At 38.1% G+C, this 21,962-nt stretch overlaps 1 protein-coding gene across 8 annotated transcripts in view; it reads right to left on the bottom strand.

Moving 5' to 3' along the window:
* Positions 1–982: 982 nt before the first annotated feature.
* ESRP2 (epithelial splicing regulatory protein 2) overlaps positions 983–21,962 on the bottom strand; it is a 42,286-nt gene continuing 21,306 nt past the window's right edge. For 3 of the 8 annotated variants that reach the window (XM_088062263.1, XM_088062262.1, XM_014255544.2), the window contains exons 6-16: positions 21,676–21,774; positions 21,500–21,554; positions 20,597–20,707; positions 19,640–19,772; positions 19,403–19,445; positions 18,596–18,897; positions 16,371–16,592; positions 14,905–15,103; positions 13,490–13,685; positions 12,442–12,619; positions 983–2,363 (exon numbers count right to left, since the gene is read on the bottom strand). In XM_088062263.1, coding sequence (XP_087918389.1) covers positions 2,205–2,363; positions 12,442–12,619; positions 13,490–13,685; positions 14,905–15,103; positions 16,371–16,592; positions 18,596–18,897; positions 19,403–19,445; positions 19,640–19,772; positions 20,597–20,707; positions 21,500–21,554; positions 21,676–21,774 — 1,697 coding nt within the window. In that variant the 3' untranslated portion in view covers positions 983–2,204. Of the gene's footprint in view, positions 2,364–5,260; positions 5,373–10,400; positions 10,435–12,441; positions 12,620–13,489; positions 13,686–14,904; positions 15,104–16,370; positions 16,593–18,595; positions 18,898–19,402; positions 19,446–19,639; positions 19,773–20,596; positions 20,708–21,499; positions 21,555–21,675; positions 21,775–21,962 lie in introns of those variants that run through there. The other 5 variants (XM_014255540.2, XM_005526341.2, XM_014255543.2 and 2 more) reach the window with 5 other exon arrangements.

The raw sequence follows: 21,962 nt of genomic DNA, 5'->3' as shown, positions 1-21,962 counted from the left end.
GTTAAACTAGTAGGGGAATGTTTACATCTAAATCATGGCTGATGTGACTGAGGCTCTCCATTCCAGCCCTGCCTCAGCTTGCCAAGGAAGCAGAAAACCACAAGTTCCATATGGGTTTTAGAAGAGGAAAAATGAGAATGTTTCAACACCCTGCAAAGCCGTGACCAGCTGGACAATGGCAGACTGTAAGTGTGTAATAAATGGACTACACAGCTACTAAATTTTCCTCCAAGGCACAATGAGAATGTTAATTACCATTGTGCAATCCTTTATACTATTCAAATTACTTTAAAAGTAAGATTTTTAAGAAAGTAGACTTCACCAAGACAAATATTGAAAACAGATTAGTGCAGACACTTCCACTTGAAAATAATGAAAAATCTTTCCCTGCAGTCCCGCCTGACTGTGCTGAAACTTAATTTGGGAGGTTTTGATGATGAACTGGTATCTGGCATGAGATGTGTCTGACTAGAGAGAAACAGACCCTCTTATCTTGATATGATTTCATCCCCTTTCTCCATTTTCACTACAAAAAGGCTGTTTGGCTCTATCTTGACTTAAACGTAGCATTTTGGGTTGCACAGAAAAGCAAATGACCCATTAGGTCAATTAAATGCAAACAAGAACATAATTTCAAGTTCAATACTTTGTTTCCTCTGGCAACAGAAAGAGAACACTAAACATGTAAACAGTTACTTCATGTTGCCTAAAATGTGTTGCACTACAAGAGAAGCATGCATCATACAGATTTCTGCCTTACTAGAACACGCAGAAAGACAAAAACAAAACAAAGAAAACAAAAATATCTCACAAAAAACACAAAAAACCTCACCACAACCCCAAAAAAAGACGTCACACCGCTAGCACAAAGTACAAATGCTCATCTAAATCTAGGAGAAAAGTGTGTAAGGCTATTTATCAAAGACTGATGCTCTGTGAAAATATGTTAAACCAAAGCATAAGTTACTTTCAAAAGGCAATGCACATTGTAAGCATCTCTTTTATTTATTGTAATATAAAGAAGCATACATCATTCAGTTCTTTAAAGTACAACTCAAATTGTACACTAACAAAAAAGATCAATACAGACATCCATGAACATGTCAACAACAGAATTAATTACATTTTGCTCTGCTGGTATTGCACTTGGAATGGTTTAGAAGTAAGGCACAGTAAAAACAAAGTCATTTAGTGCTTCTACAGCAGATGTCTTTTTTTTAAACACATGCTACATGACATAAAAGTACTTCTAGCTTATGTATATACACACAGGAGAAAAAGAAAAAAGCATGCACTAGAGAATTCAGATTTCAACATATCTTGCTGTTTCATAATATACAAATAAAGTAGTTTAAAGATGTAAACAAATTGCATGCACATAAACTAGAGCAAAATCTTTAATACAGTATCTGAAAGCTATTATGCTTAAATAAAAAAATATAACTTATTAGTACTCAGGTTTATGTGCCATTTTTGTCCTGTAGAGATTTAAAAATTTGGGGTTTGGGGCAGGGAGTTATGGGTAGGAGGAGATTTTTCTGGTTTTGCTGTTGGTTTTATTTTTTTGCTTTACACATTGGCAGCAGTACACTGGTAAGAAGATCAAATATGGCTTTTGCAAAACAATGTCTAATGAAAACATGAAAAAGCACAATTTCATTCAGGATCCAGCATCCTGATATTTTCCAGTCAAGAAAAAAACAAAACAAAAATCAATATGATCTATGCTTTGAATTGGGTAAGCCATGCATTCCAAAAGACCTTTCTAAAGACATTTAAACTCTACAAGAACGAGACACTTTGTCAAGTGTAAACTCTTAAAAACTAAACACAGAAGAATCTGAATGACTCAAGCATCGTTTTCCACTTCAAATGCTACTAAGTTTTGCCCGTGGCTGTGGTAGCTGAAGTGCAATTGGACTGTCTTCAGAATTAACTACATGCCAGGAGCAGCTTTGCTTCTTTTTACACAGGTACATTAGAAATTAAGTAAATTAACTACATAATGTTTGGTTTCACTTTACCTTTGGCATAGGATATGCCATTTTTCAAATTAAAAAGGACATGCACCATGCTGCATTCCAACATGTTATGCTGAAAAGGCACATTTGTTGCTGCCTGGGTGGCAAGGGAAGACTTCTTATTTTGCAAAAGGCACGGTGTTGAGTGCAACATCCTTTCCTCATCCACCAGAGAGTGTTCATTTAGACCAGGTACAATTGTACACAGCGGCTTCCCAGGAGCTGTCCGTTTCTCTCAGCCACTGCTTTCTTAGCTAGATCCAGGCTTGGAAAAGTCACCAACGCCTCGCCACTGGGCTGGCCACTAAAGTTGTAAAGCATGAGGATGGAATCTGCTTGGAGCTGCAGTGGTACAAGAAGACAAAAGAAAAAAAGCTATTAACACCAGAGACAACACCTGGAAATGCAGTTTTTAATGCTGGTGTATTTTTTGGTGCATCTGGCTCACTCCACTCCTATGTTCATGGTGAAAATATCCTGATGTTAAGAATGGGAAGGAGAAGGAATCAAAGATGAAAGGAAATCCAGCTTTTAGCCTGGCAAACAGCAGCAGCTCTTATTCTGCTGGTGTGCTGAATACAGCGATGAAGGCATAATCCTGTGCAAAAAATTTTGCTAGAGAAGCAATTGAGATTAAAGGTTGATAAAGGGAGAGAGTTAGATGTTAATAGGAGTTGAATGGAGCAAGAAGTCCACGCATGAATAATTCTTGTACTATATGGACTACTGGCCAAGTGACAAAGGCTATTAAAGCATGTCAATACTCACACACAGTTAAAAAAACCAAGTAACAACACACATGCAAAAAAATAAGAGCTGTATGAGTTCTGTGTCGGGACAATGAGCTGAACTCAACACAGGTATACAGTGCAAGGAAGATTTTTCAGAAAAATTAAGTAAAATGTGTTTGCAGTGCAACTGAATTAAATATTTATTGTAATTTTAACAAGGCTAAGAAAATGCAGGCTAGCAGATGAGATTATTTAGTCATTGGAGTTGATTTACTTTTGAGGGCATTTGCCCTCATAAAGTCTTAAAAAGCAGCTCCAAATTGCTGAGTTCAAAGCAGACATCACTGTCAGCCCTATTGTACCCCATCCATTTTCCATAAGATGCAGGAAATTCTTCCAAGCTAATTTTGGAGCTCCTGGTTGTTGGATAAAAATGAATCCCAGAGAAGTTTCAAAATCAGAGACTGAAGGATCAAAAGCTCAGCATACAAGGTTAGTTTTTCTTTGAAAAAGAGTGTCAGACAAAGCTATGCTGGAAAACCAACCAGTTTCATGAATATTAACACAATTCAAGTTAAGTTCATGTGACATGTGTGCTCTTGAGTTTATAAAAGGCTAAAACATTTAAGTGTTTCATTTCTGTAGAATTTGTGTGTGTCTGGTATACTACAAGAAATAGCAGACTTCTCAGTTATTACCAATAGCATTTCATTCATATAATATATCATATATATCATATATCAGCTTGACATTCAAACATATGAAAATAAAGCAAGTAGATGCCAGAGCTTCACTCACCCAAACACTGAGCAGGCAGTAAAAATATTCTTAAAATATAAGCAACAGTACACTTTACAAACCGAAAGCATGCATAAGACAGTCAATAGTAACTTTCTATTATTTCTTAGAGAACTAAAGTTAGTCAAGATATAGCATGCAGAAAGAAATCCAAAATCAGATTAAAACATCATGTCTAAAGACTAGAGCTTCTACTTTTGAACCAATCTTGGTTTATTTCAGAGTAACCTTTTCTCACAGAGAAAGCTGTGCACAACTTGGGTTGAGCTGCAAATCTGAGCTAAAAGATGCTCTTCTCGAAACCAAGTCTCTGCTGTTAATCCATATGGGATCAACTCATTTACCATCAGTCCAGAATAGAACTTTAATATTGTAGCTCAGAGTCAGCTGAAAACACACACGGAACACAGTTAGACCTCTGAACACAGAGAAGAGCTTTAAAACAAGTTTAAATAACAGTATTGGTGTAATACCAATGTAGGGATCTGGAAATTCATGTTATAAGAGTTGCACAGAAAGTTAGCAGAGAAGTCTATACATTCAGCAAGCAACATAATAAAAAGAGCTAAATGAGCCCCTTCAGCTTAATTTTAAGACATACTGGGTTTAAATTCTTATTTATAGATATTTCTAGACAAATAGATTTTATGTATGCACATGTGTGTTTTAAAATTAGATTCAGATTCACACGAACCTTTTTCCTGGACTTTTTTTTACTCTATAAGAGTAGTACCTGTATAATACTACTTTGTACCACTTAGAATTTAGACTGAGCTACTTCATGAATCAGTCAATGATTTCTATATCATACTTAGTAGAAACCAATTGCTGATCTGGTTTTTCAGTTAATCACCAGACCATGCAGTTTATCTGCTCTCTACAAATCCAACACCAGAAAATAACTAATTTATAAACAACTGAGTTGACAGTTGTTACTGAAAGTACATTTGTCTATCAAAGTCATTCTCTCAAGGCACAATATGTGATTGCCATTTTTAAACTGAAAGGTTATTCGGCTTTTTTCTTAAGGAAAAAGAAAATGTACTAATCAGTAGCATTTTGAATGGAGTACAGTAGTACTGTGGCATCATTTACTCCACATAGGCCATAACAAAATTTCTTTAAGAATTACCTGTAAGTTGCAAAAATGCAGGCAAGTTTACTGCTAGCAAATCTAATTAGTTGCTTTAGAAAGTTGCTATACCCAAAAAACCTCTTCTGAAAAAACTAATGTAATAGTTCACATTCCATTAGGGAAATCAAGAAAGAGAGGTACTAATCTCTAGCCAGTTATATGGTACAGAAAAGACACAGCTAGAGGTCTGGGGGTTTTTGCACACTCATTTGTGTGTGCTTTCTAGCAATATCAGTGGGAAAAATCATCTTCTACCACTCTTCTAAAAGGAAAATATTAGATTGAAAGGTTCACATGAGATACGAGTATTAATAAAGCCTTCTGGAAGTTGAACACGTCATCTGAGCAGAACCAGGCAATCACACTACCTCCACCACTGCTGCCCCATCAGCTACAGATCACAGTCAGCACATTTCTTTAGGTTAGTTGATTTTTGAAGCAGAAAGACTAACACCAGGATCCCAATGCAAGCTACTAATGGGGAAAAGCCACAAGCAAAAATCTCTGTAGCACCAAGCCCCTCTTTCCCTTCCCATTCACCTCTGGAGACCCAGGCTCTGCCAGTCACATCTTACCTTCTTCAGAAGTTACAAAGAGTTACAAACAGACCCACTCTTTCGGTGCTTGTAACACACTCCTGGCTTGATCGCTCAGCTGAATTAGGCCATTGTAGTCATCAGGTGCATACTACAGTACAAGTGTGACATGGGACAATCAGCAAGAGAAGGAACAGTCTGGCACAGCAAGCCACACAGACCATCATTTGCAACCACAATTAAGAGCATCAGCTGTAACAACTGGCAGGAGACACTGGTTGGACAGAAACTACTTTTATGTAAGATAAAAATTATATTAATTGTATTGCTGGATGTAGAAATAAAATAAATGCTTATGGGGAATATTCCAAACTGTGTATTTGAACTACTCCTTATCAAGGATGGGAAATAGACCATGAAGTGCTTCTTTTTTCCTTCTACACATGAGATGGCAGCACCAGGTAACCAAACTCTTACATTTTCATAACAATCATGAACCCAGTAATGGCTCTCTCTGGGACAGATGAGCATCTTCCAGCCTGCACACTGAAGTGGGAGGATCAGAATAATTGTATGGATCTCATTCAGATCTTTTATGCGCTCATGGAAATAAAGTGCAGCTTCTCTAGGGTAGGGTGATAAACTTGAGCTGCATGTAATGCTTGGACTCCATAGACTGCACCAATGTAATGAGAGAAAATCAGTGCCCCAGTATGAATGCATGCATAAGGTAAAATAGCATTTATGCTAGTGTAGTGTATTTCTACACTGGAAAATGAAATAAACTTACACAGTGTAACTGCAACATGATAGATTTGTAGAAGTTAAATATTAAAATAAAAATAGTGACTGTACAGAACAGTCACACCAACAAATTAGAACAAAAACCTCATATATGAGTCAGATCTAAGAATTATTTGAGATCCTGAATCTGAACAGTAATCACTCATACTATTGGCCTGGTACAAATATGACATATATAGTCAGAAAATACAGAAAATACAGAAAATGGAGAATATGAAATTTTGTTCTTAGTACATAGTCTTTCCAAATCATGTATCCTGGAAAGGGACTGAGCATTCTTACACATGCTGCAAAGACTACTTGAGTGGCTCCTATAATCCAGAAGACAAGAGTGTTTAGTGTGACCTGAGCTGTACAATGTCTTTTCAGTGGCAAGAAGAGTTTCCTGTCTCCCCCCAGGTGGACTAATGCTAATGGTTTTGCACTAACACTTCAGATGATTGCCAAATGCACACAATGTAGATGCACTATGCTGCCTTTCCTTTGATGTTTCTACAATACAAAAGGTCTCCTGCCAGCTTAGGGAGAAAGGGTATTATATTTGGGCATACAGGACACATATCATTCCAAAGGGAAGTTGAAAAGAAAAACACCAACCATCACAGTATACACCTTTCACAGAAAACAATAACCAGGAGCCCAGAGAACATAAAAGAACCCCTCAGAATTTTACTACTGAATTCTAGCCACCTTCACGTCTAAACCCATGCCATTAAGTAGAAGACAAACATAAGAAGTATTTTCTAGATAGTCTCTGCCAGGGCAACCAGACCGTGCAAATATTAGATTTATCAGTTCCCAGACCTGCCCTTGAAACAAATCTACAAAATGTAAGTTTACTCTTTGGAAGGAATGTCTCAAGATAGTACATACTTTAGATTATCAGTAGATGTACAGTAGGTAAAGTTCTACAGTCTTACTCTTATAAGGGACAGAATTTCATAAGTTACACCTGAAATAGCATAAACAATCTGGAAAATAGGAAAGTTGGGAAAATATCCTGTACAGAAATGTCAAAGTTATCAGAGTTTAGGGAAAGACCTAAAGAAAGCGAGAAAGAAAGAAGAAAAACAAATTCATCAAAAGACCTAGAAATAGAAGTAGCTTCTAATCACAAGGGTAGGTAAGAGACTGCAGTAAATTAAAACAGCAGCTGTAGAACAGTAAATTCTTTGAATAAAATGAAAAGTACCCTGTTGCCTGAGTAAGCACATGACTGTGAATCTTTCTTATTCTGTCTGCATTTCAGAACCCATAAGAACCAAACAGGAACATCCAACCACACAGGACTGAACCAAGGGTAAACTAATTAATAAAGACATAATACACTATACTTTCTCCTTGAATTTTCTTTTTCTTCAACCTATTTTATTTCTCTGTTCTTCTCTTGCTGAGAGAAATATGGGACTGTCTTCCCCTCACAGACTGTGCACAGCTTTAACCAGGTCAGTAACCAGTAAGTCATTGATTTCCATTTCATTTTGCAGTTCCTACAGTGAATATTCAAAGCTCAGTCTAAAAACAGCACATACAAAGCAATCTAGAGAAAATAACCCACTGCTAAAAAAAAACCAAACCCACCACTGAAAGGGGAAAGTATATTTAGAAGCACTCCAACTGGGAAAAAGTAGGAGCAAATAATAGAAAAGGAAAACATCACAGGCAAAATGGCCACTTCAGGAAGGCAGCTGCAATTCTTGTCCTACCTACCCATAAATTTCATCACAGAGCAGTTCCCAAAGGGAACTCTCAGACTCTGGAAAAAATCCTAGCTAGACTAAGCCTGGAATATAGAATCAGATCTGAAGGTAGGCAACAGCAACCTTTAGCATAAGAGTCAGGAGAAATACCCTAAACTGGCTTTGCCCCTAGAAGTACATCAATTGTACCATCAGACTGCCAATACTAACACCCACAAATACCTAAATACTCTGTGGAAGATGTATCACTTGAACATTCTGTGCAACAGAGGCTGAAACAGGTAATGCCTGTTCCAAAAATACAGAGGGTGTCACTTCAGTCTCTTCCTTCAAGTGTGGGAGGCAACAGACAGAAACTGTAACCACTAATTTACTCATCCCTGTCTCACTGACGCTTTCTCCACAAAGGAGGGAGATAAATTTAGGAATAAAGCAAAACAAACAGTGTGCTCTGTTCTGAGAGTGTGGGGGTGAGCATGGAATAGTGTCTGTATTGCCAGATGACTTCCAATCCCAGTAAGTGGGAATTCTTCCGCTACCACTTCCCCTTTCCCTTCCCCAGAGGGTGCCTAGGATGGCACACAGATGATGGGGTATCCCCCTCTCAGACTACAGAGAATCAGATTTCAAAAGAACCCAAAGGAAATAGAGAATACTTCTTTGTTTAAGCACACATTTCAGAGAAAAAAACTCCTAATCCCTAAAAAGTCAGTAACAATGAAGTCTGTTGTCCTGATACAACAGAGAAATGTCATTAATGCCCTTGGAATTTAGCCATCCATCCACTTCACTTCCTTATTACTGTTTTAACCACAAGTCACCCTCCTCCCCTCCACCAGCAAGTCTTAAATTCTGGGTCTCTGAAGCCTTGGAAGATTAATATACTGCTAAAGTTGTTTGTAGCTACAGACAAAAGACACTTAAGCCCAGTACAGGTTTAAAGAACTATTTATTTTAAGCTTTTCTTATGTAGAAACATGTACACAAAGAAGTCCTTGCATTTCCATCCCAGCCTTTTTCAGCAAATTCAGGGGGCTTTAAAAAAAATTCAGATGGTGACCATGGCCCCTAAATCTTAGTCATCTTCTAGCTTGGTGGTTTAATTTTTTTTTATTACTGTACTTACACACAATGTACCTAAACAGGAAGTCTGCTTTCTAAGAACTAATCCACAGGGTCTTTTTCAGGCAGGCATGGGTTCACTTCAAATTCATGCCAACCTCCAAGAAACTGGCCAAGTATTACTGAGAGGAGGCTGAATCCTAGCCAAGACAACAGCTGTAAACTAGTTTTTGGTCAGCTAAGACCACAGGCACAGCTAAACTGCATCTGCCTTTATATTTACCTGAAGGCTCTTGTCATGATACCAACCCTATCACTATTTGCATACTCATAAATTATTTTTAAAAAAAAACACACACCAACAAAACCCCCACACACAAGCAACCCAAACCAAAAAACAACAACAAAAGAAAACTGAAAGAAAACCCCAACCCCAAGAGTATTTGGAGACTAAACAGTTTTGCACTGATTCATTTAGTGGCTAAGTAATAAAACCCATTAAGTATTTAGCCACTAAATAAGAAAAATAAAAATTCTTTAGTGAAAAATTTTGTTCTGCTATGCACCAACTTCACATAAATCCATCACAACTATTGCCCTTGTTCATTCATTATTTACTAGAGTTCTCTCACTGCTTCTACAGCTGTACAGGGTGATGGCCTAAAGTAACACTGAGGAGTTTTGCTGTGTGGTATTACTATATCTGCACCACTTCTTCCTCAAGCTTTACCCCACAATACAAAATCATGTTGGAGAATGGCATGGTGAGGGTTTTGTTGTTGTTTTGGTTATTTTGGGGTTTGTTGTTTTTTCAACATGGTTTTAATTGGCTTAGGTTCTGTATTTTTTCAGCTATCCTTTAGATATGTATCCAGCATATAATTGGACTCAAATCAATGGCCCTATTGCTTTACAGTACAACTAAAAGGCAGTTTAATGTAAATTACTGAATCAGAAAATACTAATACCAGCTCTTTTGAGGATTACAGTACACTACAATATTATATAGAAAGGTGATGGGGAAAATTTCCATCTCCCTGATTTACTATTAAAATTCTTCCTGAGGTTTTCAACTGCTTAATCCAAGTTACAATAAATACATGCAGGCTGGAAGGAATTTTCACTAATAAAAGCAAGAAAACAGAATTGCAAGAAGAAATGGAGCTGCTGAAATGCTAAACAAGAGGCTAATGCTAATAAAATTCAATGAAAATTAAAATGCTGATCTGCAGACTTTTAAATTATTTGTTTTTAGAAGCATGTACTGATGTTGAGACCAGCTTGTTGGAGCCCATGATAGGCAAAGTCTATCTCTTAAGAGGCAGGTCTGGTATGAAAAGTGCTTTCACTTAAGTAGCAACATATGCACACATGCAATATACAGAACCCATGAAGTCTGAAGGAAAAATCCAGAAGAGAATAAAGCAAGAACTAAAATGTAAACCCTGCTCCTTTCAGACAAGGACACACAAAGACAAAAATCACCCTTCAATTTCAGTATATCCAATCTGGTTCCCAGAATACCAACACTGAAGTCCATTGAATACCAACATCAATTAGTGGTACAGAGATTAAAACCATGCCCAAACCAGTGATGATTATTAAGGGCTCACTTTATGAACGAGCAGAAGCATCGTGCAATAAATCCTTGGGCAGCAGCAGAAATGAGAAAACAATGTGAAGAAAGGGAAGGAAAAAAGAAAAAAAGGTTAGTTATTGCTCCAGAGATGTAATATTGTCCCATTACAGTAAGTCACCATCTCTTTTTCCCCTGAATGATGAATGAGTATAAAACTAGCATTAATACATGCAGAATTCTAAGAACAATTCATAATAATTCCTGGTTCCTTTATAAGATTTTAAACTGAACTCATTTGGACAACATCTTCTAAAGAAATCAAAGAGGTGACCAATTTAACAACAGTAACTGATGATCATGGGAGGTTGCAGCAGCAGAATAGTTTCACCTTATAGCAAAATTTCTGTCCATCTAACCATTTAATTGTGCAATATAAACACCAGGAACTGCTCTCCAAATGCAGAAACGAGGAGAAGGACAAACTGAGCATGAGACACAAAGTCCAGATTCACTAAACTGAAGATATAGTGAAAGGTAGAGATACTAGAGGTCATCACTGACCTGTTCCATGCATGGACAGGTTCAGGCCACATTTTTCAAAAGTGCAGTTACACTTCCAGCTGAATTTCAATGTGGCAAATAAGCTTCCACACTTAGACTTTTAATACATCCACCATCTATCCACCAAAACCCCCAGCCAGTAGGAAACAACTAAAAGGCAAAATATTGATGGCTAAACAATAGGATGAATGATTATTACTTGTCTGGGCATCATGAAAGCCACAAATAACCGAACTTGGTTTGAACTTTGGAAATATCTGTAGAAGAAAAAGCCCTAAAATACAACAATACTCAGTTTCTTTTTACTGTTTGTCAAAATTCACCACACTTTTAATGTGACAATCTTTTTCCACTGAAAAACAGAGTATGCAAAACTCCTTTCAAAACACAAATGTAATGTGACACAACAGGTAGAGCACTGCATCTTCCAAATACTCGAAACTTGGAAAGTACTTATTTGACCATCTGTTCTCAGTCTACATTAATTTGCATACCAGACATGTGGCTCAACAAATTAAAGCTCATTGTCTTCTAAGAATCTTAAGGTTAAAAAGAAAGAAAGAAAGAAAGAAAGAAAACATACCATGCCTGAATGTTTCCTATTAACTCTAGCAATATCACTGTTATCCCAGAAAGCTGAAGGACAAACACACAGAAATCATTGTCTTTTAATACAAATCACTTGTTCACTTGAAGTGGTTTGAGACCACAAAGAGGATTTTAGGTCAGAGCTTCCAAGCAGTACCCAAAAGGGCAGAGTTGGTAGCTGTGTAAGTGCTGTTACCCACAGGAGGTAAATACTCACCAGAACATGTGTTTGTAGCTGGGGTTTTTTGTGGTTTTTTTTTTAACTTATCAAGAAGATAAGTTTCTGTTTGCTCACCTGAGAGCATTCCATCAGTCCATACAGGCTGATGTTACCTATAGTATATTTGCTGTCAATATAGACAGTGCGGATAACAGATTTCCTTTAGTTTGCAATGTAATACAGCTTTAATGAAAGATATTCCTGCTTGTAACCAAAATAATTAGAACTTGGAACAGTGTTTGACCAGGACATCTGTGTCTCTACTGTGTCTCTCCTTTTGCAAGTCACCACACCCAATTCACTGATCTCTGTATTAGAAATCTGCAAACTTAAGTGCTTAAGGTCAAATGCTGACCTTACCAAAAGGCTCCCACCACCAAGTGGGCAGGACTGAAAACTTCTGTCAGCCCCTACTTTCCTGTGGCAGCCTCTTTGCAGCCCTACTCACACTGGGGCTCTGAGGTCTTCAAACTCAAACCCCAAACCCAGACACCAAACCACTGTTTCCAAATAAGGATTTGGTTTTTTAATAAGAAATAAGGCAAATGGTGTTTTACACTTCAGCCTGCCAGTTAAATATGCAACATGCAGCTTGCACACTTCCAAACTTGGCAGCTTCCAAAAGCACTCACTTGCTCAGTTTGACCTCCACTGATCAATACTCAGAGGTCCAAACATGAGCTCAAGGAGAGGGCTGCATACTAACCTGGTACCCCTGGAAGAAACTGAGTATCTCCTTCATTCCTGTGTTATATGGCAAGCCCTGCATCCGGACTAAGGCTCCAGGCTGGGGCAGGATCGGAGTGTGGGTGGCAGAAGCAGCAGCTGCCACAGCTCCTGGAGGAGCTGCAATGTACCCCACTGTGGTAGGGGATACTGGAGGACTGAAAGAGAAAGGGAGCACAATTGTTACAAAAACCAATAACTGGTTCTACTACTCAGAACAGGCAAAGAAGAAACTGAAAATTTAGATTTGAAAATAATCAAAATACAGAAAAACAAACAGCCCTGATGTGGACTGTTTTGTGGACTTAATTTCTCTTTAGCATCTCATATTTTTAGAGAAGGGAAAATAGCTAACATTTGTAGTTAAACACAAAGAGTGGCATTTGTTATTTCACAGGGGAGTAGAAAAAAGTAGCTGCAGATGACTTGTTTTAAGATCATTAATAAAAACACGAATAAATAAAGGGGAGGGGTGTGTCATAGTATGAAAATGAGGAAAATGCCCAAATCTGGCATTTCTGAGCCACAAAATAAAGAGTAATTACCATCTCCATCTCCAGTCAGGGCCTGTCTAGCAAATTACCAGATACTCAAGCTAGCAAGTGTCACAAGCCTAGGAGCTATCAGTGAACAAGCTATTTCCCCACAACCCCTGTACCAGACTTCAGTGGCTCATGCCATACCATCTGTGGGAAGGGAAAAGGTGGAGATCTATTTTGCTTTCACATGTAAAAATGTTCTTTGGTCTCACTGACAGACAAAATCAAACCTAGTACACACCCATGATGAGCCTTTCCCCACAAAAACAGTATTGTAAATAACAAACTGAGAGGTGAGGGTAGAGAGGAGCCCCCTCACAAGGTTACAGAGAAACAGTTAAAATGGTTTCTGCGTCTGTTGCTGAACACTAAATTCCTGGGATTACCTACACTAGAAGTACAAATTTAAGAGCAGTTCATAGGTGTCCACAGAGCTGCCTGCTGCACTGGGATGAAAGGTCAAGAGAAGCAGTGAAATCTCAGGGTTACCTGGGATAGTAAGCCGTGTAGTTCATGTAAAGCTGAGCAGCCTGGGCTGGGTAGTAGGTAACAGCTGGAGGAGCAGCTGCAGAGGCCTGGGGTGTCCTGGTGGTTGGCAAGAGGGCTTGTGGCTGGTAAAGGGCTGCTGCCTCTGCTGGGATCACAGCTGCTGTTTGGAAAGCAGCATAAGCTGGTGGAGAAAGACCTAAAAACAAAGTGGGACACAGCAACAAAAAGCAATCAGAATGGAGAACTCTCAGATGAGTAATTCCTCTCCTCAGTGTGATTAAAACCATCTGGGCATGATTGATGAACACTTGAGCAAAGACTGTTCTCTAGCCTCTCCCCTGGAGACCTTTGCTACATCGCCATGAAAAACAACCAGGGCACTTGGAATGAGCAATTCCTAGAAGTTCACAACTCCTAGAGCTGAGCAGCCTTGTCTATATGTAAATGGAAAGTAGGGAACTTCAGAGTTGTTAAAAGAAAGCATAAAGCCATGTGCATAGAGAAAGCAGGCGTGCACACCAACACACCCTTGTGTTTTCTAACAGAAGTTGTACTCTGTGGGACAAAAGCACCATAATAGTAGCTACACATGGGCATCCATAGCTGCTGACCATGAGACTTCACATATAAGCTTCCTGCAATTTCAAAAAGTATTTTTAGGATATAGCAAATGGAAGGGAGAATACCCCACTAGACCACTAGTCTGATTCATTTTGATGAATAAATGCCTGATTTGTACAGAAACAACAAACTTGGCTTGGTGTGCAGTCAAATTGGCTTTATATACTATATTTGGCAGCTTTTTACTATTTTGCAAATACACATGAGTATCTGCTTTGTGATCTGGTAGTGAGACTAATTAGAACAGTACAGTAAAATTGCATTATCGTTCCTCAGTAAGGTTCACTGTAATCTTAAAATAAAAAAAATTAAAATCCATTTATCTTCAGCACTCTATGGTTGGTTAGTATATCATCCCAGTGGGTGTTTTCCTTCAAAAAGAAGCCCAAAGAGTACCTTCTCAAGGCTCTGAGGCAAGATAGCAAGAGCACTCATTGGCAGCTGGAATATAGAACTTCTCCCCATTTTAAAAATCCCTCTCATTCCAAGTAGATTTCACTACAGGCAAGTCTACTGCAGAGCTCAGAAGAACAGTACACCCACAAAAAGCAAAGTGTGCAACAATTTCACTGGCAAGACCTTGCTGCCCTCTACTCACCACCGAAAATATGATAAAAATGCCTCTGATCAGTCCCATTATTGCCCAAAGGGAACAATTCCAATCTTAGTATGTACACAGATGGATGATTATTGATCATGGCAAAACCCAAGTCAAAAGGTGAAAGGCCACAAAGCTTCAGCACCTACCACATATCAGCCTTTAGCAGCAGAGAGCAGAAGAATTGGAGACTTACATGGTAACTTACATGGCGGTGGGGATAAGCCACTACGATTTAAAGTGCCACCCATTAAAACAAAGTTCATCTCCTCTCCAGAACACTGGAATACTTCCACATAACGGTCCTTCATCATTTTTTTGTGACATTTTTGAGCCACCATAAAGGCTTTGTCAGCAGATTTCATTTGGATAAAAGCATCACCTGACGGTCGTCCCTAGGGGAGGCAGGTAAATAATTGTAGGTCAATCTGTTATTAAATCACCCAGATCACAAGAAATGCAGAAAGTACTAAGATCAAACATCTACTGAAAGCCTGTATCATTATTCCTTCTTTGGCACGAATGACTCACAACTCAACAATTTTATTTAGGAGCAGAAAAATCAAGACTCATGCAACAAGTGCCCAGTTAACACAATGCTACTTCAGTCCTTTGCAGAAAGAAACAGAATCATGTAGCATGGAAAAAATGTGGAGGTCTCATCCAAAAGCTGTTCAAAGCAGGACTAACTTTCAATTTACATCAGGCCACTCATGGCCTTCTCCACTTGAAATCTGAGCATCTACAGGGGTGGAGATTCTGTATCACCTCTGGGAGCTTGTTCAGGTGCTTAGCTAATTTCTCATCATGATTTTAATTTTTTTGCTTTTCACCCAACTGGGATTTTTTTTTTTAATGTAGTTTATTCACACTGTCCCTCATTCTTTTGCTGTGAAGCTCTAGGAAGAGCCTGGCTTTGCCTTCCCTACATCTACTTTGGAGGTAATAGTACAACAGCATAAAGTTTCAGATACTTTAGTAAGTCCATAGCTATGTCAGAGATGATTTCCAGGTCTGATTTTCTGCAGTCTGACAGATATACATGTCTGTACAAAATACAAAAACTTCCTTAACCAAAAAAATATACACACAAAAAAAACCCTAAACAAATACAGTAGATCTCTCATTTGTTTTCTTTAATACCTCAGTATTTCTGTCATTAAGAACTTATTTTTAACACAAGACAACAGGGAAAATATATCTCTATGATCACATAATTAAAATATACCCAAACCACAATTTTTAATTATCAGCTTTCTTTAAAGCCTGAGCAACAGCTAATCAAGTTAGAAAAACCTCATTTTTACCCAAAGACCACTCAAACAACACTGCAGGAACCCTGAAGCTGACAGAGCAGATACTCCACCTAAAGGAAACGTTTCTATTGTGTATCTCCAGCCTCTGGCTGAAAACAGCCTCTAGGATAAGGTTATCATTCATAGAACAAGCTTCATCTTCCCCAGGCTGATGCATATATACATACAGGGAGAGAAAAACAAGACTGTATATAAAAGGAGAAGAGAAATGAGGCAAAGACAGACAGAGAGAACATTGTATTTTCCCAAGGTTGGAGAAGACTAAAGCCAAGATCAGGTAAGCTGCCCTGACTTCTTACCGGTTCAATCACTGCAAAGTTACTACTCCCATGCAAAATGCTGTTACCTGCTGATTAAGGACCATGTGAACTCCATGGGGTTTGATATCCCCTGTGGCATCTCCCATAAATTCCAAGATGTCATCAATGCCAGCAGTGTAAGGAAGACCTCTGAGCCGGACACAGTCACGAATGCTGCCCGTGGCAATGGTGTATGGTGGGGGTATGACTGGAATGATGGGAGTTGGAAGAGTTGGAATAAGAGGTGTTGACATGTATCGATTAAGTACCTGTTGGCAAAAAATCCACAGCAATGCAGATTTACAATCATTTGTCTAAGACAGAGCAGTTCTCACAATACTATTCCCAACGTCAGTGAAAAAATCCCTTCTTACACCAAATTGTTGCAGTTAGTTTCATGTTAGGCATTTGAAAGTTTCAAATGCAGAAAAGGAGAGGGGAAGGCTAACAAATTCAATTTGCTAGACCTCAATAACAGACTTTTCTCAAAAACAGACTTTTCTTTAAAAAGTTAAAAGCCAATTACTGTTTTTAGTATCTCAAAAAGGAAAATCTGAAATCACATCTGTGCTAATAAACCAGTATTGTCGCATACTTAGCTAAATCAGGGTAAATTAAAAACAGTAATTTTAAAAGAACTGAGGCTTGAAATAGCTAGTAAGTAAAAGCACTAATTATAATTTATTCTAAAACCTGATTGGTTAAGTGAGGGTGCTTATTTGTTTAACCCAAGTGCTCATCTCCAAGTACAGAGTTTTTGAGGAAAAAAAAAATTAAGGATAAGAATATAAGAGACTTTGATCTCAACATCTTCTCTTGACTCATTTCCAAATGACAAAGGGAACATATGACACATGTTGGTGCTTACTGCTGAAAAACATTTTTAGTGATGATTATCACAAATAAACACATGAAAGAAGTACCAAAAAAATAGGTCACAAAGCTTTAGTTTTAGTTAAAAGTTATTCAGGTAGGTTAAAAGTGATTCAGCTTAGGGAGTTTGTTTCAAGAATCTTCTTGTAATGCATTTCAGGCCAGAAATCTCTCTTAGTTGTGTAGAGAACATTGCAATTACTTTGTACTAACACGAAGTAGAGGAGAGCTGACTTTACTTGTAATTACCCAAAAAAGCAGCCTGTAATTTCCTAAGAAATAATCTCTTGCCCAAACAGCAAAAAAGTTTAGGTGTTGGCCTAGACAGCTGTCACAGAGGAAGAAGTAATGACATATTGGTAGAATATAAGTTATATCCAGGTCTACCTAAAAAGAGTGGAAGCAGAGACTTGGTCACTGAGTCAGAGTGATCTTGCTCCTTAGAGGATTTTGCTTCATTCTCTCTCAGGTGGGAAGTTGTAGGGGAAGGGGAAATGCCATTTCCAGTCTTCACAGCACATAGATTCTTGGCTGTGGGAATATCCATATCACAGTAGTAGCAATGGGTCTACAAGTGTGCATATTCTTTCCCTTGCCCAATCCCTTCTACAGAAAGATTTCACCTGTCACATAGGTTTCAGAGTAATACAATGCAATGTATTACATTTTTATAGCCAGTGGTTATGCAAAGACCAGACCAAATCTAATAGTGGTTCCCTCAGGAGCCACCAGTCTAGAAATATTCTGTGTCAGGAATGAAAATATAATGTGTGGTATTTTTCACAGGGATAAGCTGCTGATGACAAAATAAAATGGTTTTACCAGTTTAAGAAGATAGCGATAGGAAATGGTGGAAGATAGGGAAAAAGGAAATATGTTACCTCAGGAAAAAAAAAAATACTTCCTTTCACCAAAAAATCAGATACATCCTCTTAATTCATAGCTTCCAAGAAAGCAGTTGCTCATTTCATGCATCCAGATTTGGATTCAATATTAGAAATTCTGTACATGGAGACTAGCATTTAAAGACAATACAGGATTTTCAAGAAGCATTTTTACAGTGCTATCAACTATTATATTTTTAGAATTATTTTTGTGATTTCAGTGAGGAGAAAAAAATTATGCACTGATTTTTACTTTATGGTCCGAGGGATGATTAAAAAAACCACTCAAACAGTGGCAGCTTAAAAAAAAAAACTAAAACAGTCCCCCCAAATCAACAAACAAAGCAAAACCAGTGCTGCACATTTTTCCATGCCAATTAGGAACCATATATTGGCCTTTCTCGACATTTTTTATATAATAAATGTTCATATTTGTCTACAACATATATATGGGCAAGTGTTAGAAGAAATGTTTCAACTGTTCAGTTTTGAGTCTCACAACCAATAGCTACAACCTGTTGGACCTCTGCTGCTGTGCTCCTGAAGAGTTCAATGTAACGTTTTCCAAGTATTTCTTTGTGCTTTTTAAGTGCATTCTGTGCATATTCTTCACAGGAAAATAACACAAATGCATCTCCTGTGGGCCTGCCATCTGGGTATTTGACAAAGAGAAGTCCCTCTTTCCCTCCGGTGACGGGGCACTCTGGCCCCAGGAAGCCCAAGACATCTTCCTGAGTAGCAGTGAATGGAAGGCCTCTCATCCGGATGATAACTTGATTCTCCTTAGATAAGAACTGGGCCACTTCATTGGAGGTGCCTGGTAGAGAGATAACAGCACATGGTCAGCCAAGAACATATGGTCAGTGCTGGGCACTCAATACCAGAGGATTCAGCAGCAGTGAAATGTTAAGGAAGAATACAGGAGATGAGTAGCCAGCAACAAACCCAAGATCCATACTAACTCTCAGCAATCTATTTTGAGGTGAAAACCTCTTAATCTGCAAGTGTTTAATATTTCAATTAAATTGGAACAAAGGTGAGATTAGTGTGAATTGATACAAGATACATGAATGCTTCCACTGCAAAGGCTGCTCTTTCTCCCAAGACCTGTCTGTGAACATCACAGATCAAATGCTCACAGCTCAGCTTCAACCACGTGAAAACAGAACTTGACAGGGTCAAATATTCTTGGAAGGTAAAACAGGAAAAGTTACTTCATTATCCATTTGCATCCTCAGTCAAGGAAACAAAAAAAAAAAACGAACTAGAACAACATTCCTATGAATGCTTAAGCAATCACATTGAACTCTAACATCACTTACCTCCTGCAATTTTTAAGAATTCTTCCCCAGTGGCTTTGTAAACCTGAAAAGAAAGAACAAAAAAAACCCACATGAAAATCACAATGTTCAGCTTTAAACCACACACACACTCTTTCACAAGCGAGAGAATTTTGGTTCTTTGAGCAAAACAGAAGCACAGTTTGGTTTTAAATGAGAACATAGTCTAAAATATTCAGGTTTCTCTCCAAAGATCTGTTTCAACTCACAGCTTCTTACCTCAATGTATCTGCTACCCATGTGATGCTTATGCCTTTCCAGGGCAAGGTCTCTCTGTTCAGAATTGACAAACCGAACCAAAGCCTCCCCATTTCTTCTTCCTTGAGAATTCAGACAAAGAGCCACACCACCTCTGGAAGGTAAAACCAACAAATATTAGCTTAGTCTGAATCTTTAATACATTTAATAAATAATTGTGTAAGAATAGCAAAGGAACCAGACTTTAACATGAAGATTACAGATTGAAAAATAAATTGTTATTATCCACAAATTAATCTTTGTTGTCACGCAATTATGCTTTAAAATCTGCTTCATTGAGATAATGGATCTCATGTTCACCACTTTCTCAAGTCCCATAAAAATGTAAATTTGTCCTTCCTATCATCTCAGAGATTCACATTTGAATTTCTTCATCACTCTAAATAAAAAATTATATTTTTTCAGTGTTGGAGATCTGGAATGTATATTAAGTGACAAGTATGTTAAATAAACTCACTCTCTTCATATATATGTATACACATAAATCTATGCACAGGTATACACATGAGTCATATGAAAATTTATTCCAAACAGTACTTGGAAGTTTCTGAATGTGGCCTGTTTAGAAGGTATAGAAGAATAATAAGTTGGCACAAAACTAAAGCTTTTTCATGTCTTGGCCTCTGCTTTGATTAATGGAATAGGAGTTTCTCCCTTAAGATACTACCAATAAATGAATGTGTATTTGTTTTCAATTGATAAGTCTCTTTTCTGCTTCACACATTTCAAAACATTTTCTTGCACACCTAAGGCTGGTAAACCTGTTTAGCTGTCATGGCCACAGCATGGGAAGGGATCAAATGAGGAAAGATTGAAGGACTCCAGTGGGGAGAGTGGGGGATATGTGTTAAACAAATATTAAAGGAACTTGCTATTAGAGACAAAGTGATAAAGCAAGGCAAATTCTCCTTATCTTACTTGGCAATGTTGAGTCCTTTGAAAAATCGAGCGATATCCTGGTCTGAAGACTGCCATGGCAAGCCCCTGGCACGTATTACTGTCTCACTGTCCACAGTTTCAGATTTACTACTGCACAGAAAGAAAAACAAGACAAAGTAAGCTTTAATCCTTTAATACAGGTTTTCCAATATTTTACCAAACTTCAGATTGCAACTAACTGAATTGTAAATTGGGAGTATATTTTCTGTTGAGACTCTCCTATCTCCATTATTCAATTAAATAAAGAAAGGGAAGATAACTTGGATAATTCCTTCATATCTACAACACTGAAGATGCACAATGTTGTCACGAGATTGCAGTTCCTTAAATAAAAGAATAAGAAAACTGCCTCAATGTAAAGTAATGAGGAACTGAATTAATTTTATTTGAAAGATGCAGCAATCCAAGCAACACAAATTACTTATGCCTAAAATATTTCAGTCTGGTCACTGAAATGCAATTGTAAAGAACTGTTTCTTCCTTCCTAAACCCAACACCCAATTCAGCATGGAAAACCACTTTGGGAAGCACCACACAGCTCAGCTCATGCAGGGTGCACTGGCCATCAGCCCTGTTGACTTAGGGAAAGTTCACAAATATTTCTTCACCCTGGGTAAGATAAGCCAGCCTCGATGTCATGCAAAACAGAAGCAAGAGAACAAAGAGCATTTAACTTGCAATGACTTTAAAGAGTTGGACTAAAGTACAGCATTCAGCATGCCAGCCACAGTCTGTCTGCAAGGGAGGGGACTGCTGAGTGCACTGTGCTGTTCTCAGGAGCCAGCCTGCTTGCACATGACCATGAGGAAATATTCACAAGCTTTCCTTGCTGTAACACAAGACTCATCTTTGCTTGTAAACAGCTGTGACAAGGGCACTTACCAAGGACCTGTTTCATACTTGTATTTCACAGTTTCAGGCTCAGTAAATACGTGATCTGTGACAAAACAGGAAGTTTAAATATAACCCGGGTCAGAGATTACTTAAGAATGACAGCACCACTGCCAATTCTTTCAGAAAAGAAGGATTTCAGCTTTCAGTATAAATAGTTAACTTACTACAACCTTCTGAGAGCATGCTGAAAATTATAGCCACCATGGTCTTCACTTGCCACACGCCAAAGTCCTCCTCTGCTTCATCTGTCGCTAAGCCTAGATCTGAACAGGTGATTATAGAAAATAACAGACTTGCACAATCCTTTGTAAACAAGTCATAAGGCTTTCTTATATTAACATAGAACTAATAATCAAATTTACTGGGTTTAGTGGGGACATGTGGCTATTAGACATGTTACTCTGCTCATAAACTGGTTTATATTCACTTTAACAGACAACAGTTTGAAAAG

The sequence above is a fragment of the Pseudopodoces humilis genome, chromosome 14, assembly GCF_049639895.1.
Source record: "Pseudopodoces humilis isolate 2021_Gansu_Grassland_sample_001 chromosome 14, ASM4963989v1, whole genome shotgun sequence".
Taxonomy (NCBI): domain Eukaryota; kingdom Metazoa; phylum Chordata; class Aves; order Passeriformes; family Paridae; genus Pseudopodoces; species Pseudopodoces humilis.
This window is presented reverse-complemented; position numbering and strand designations above follow the sequence as displayed.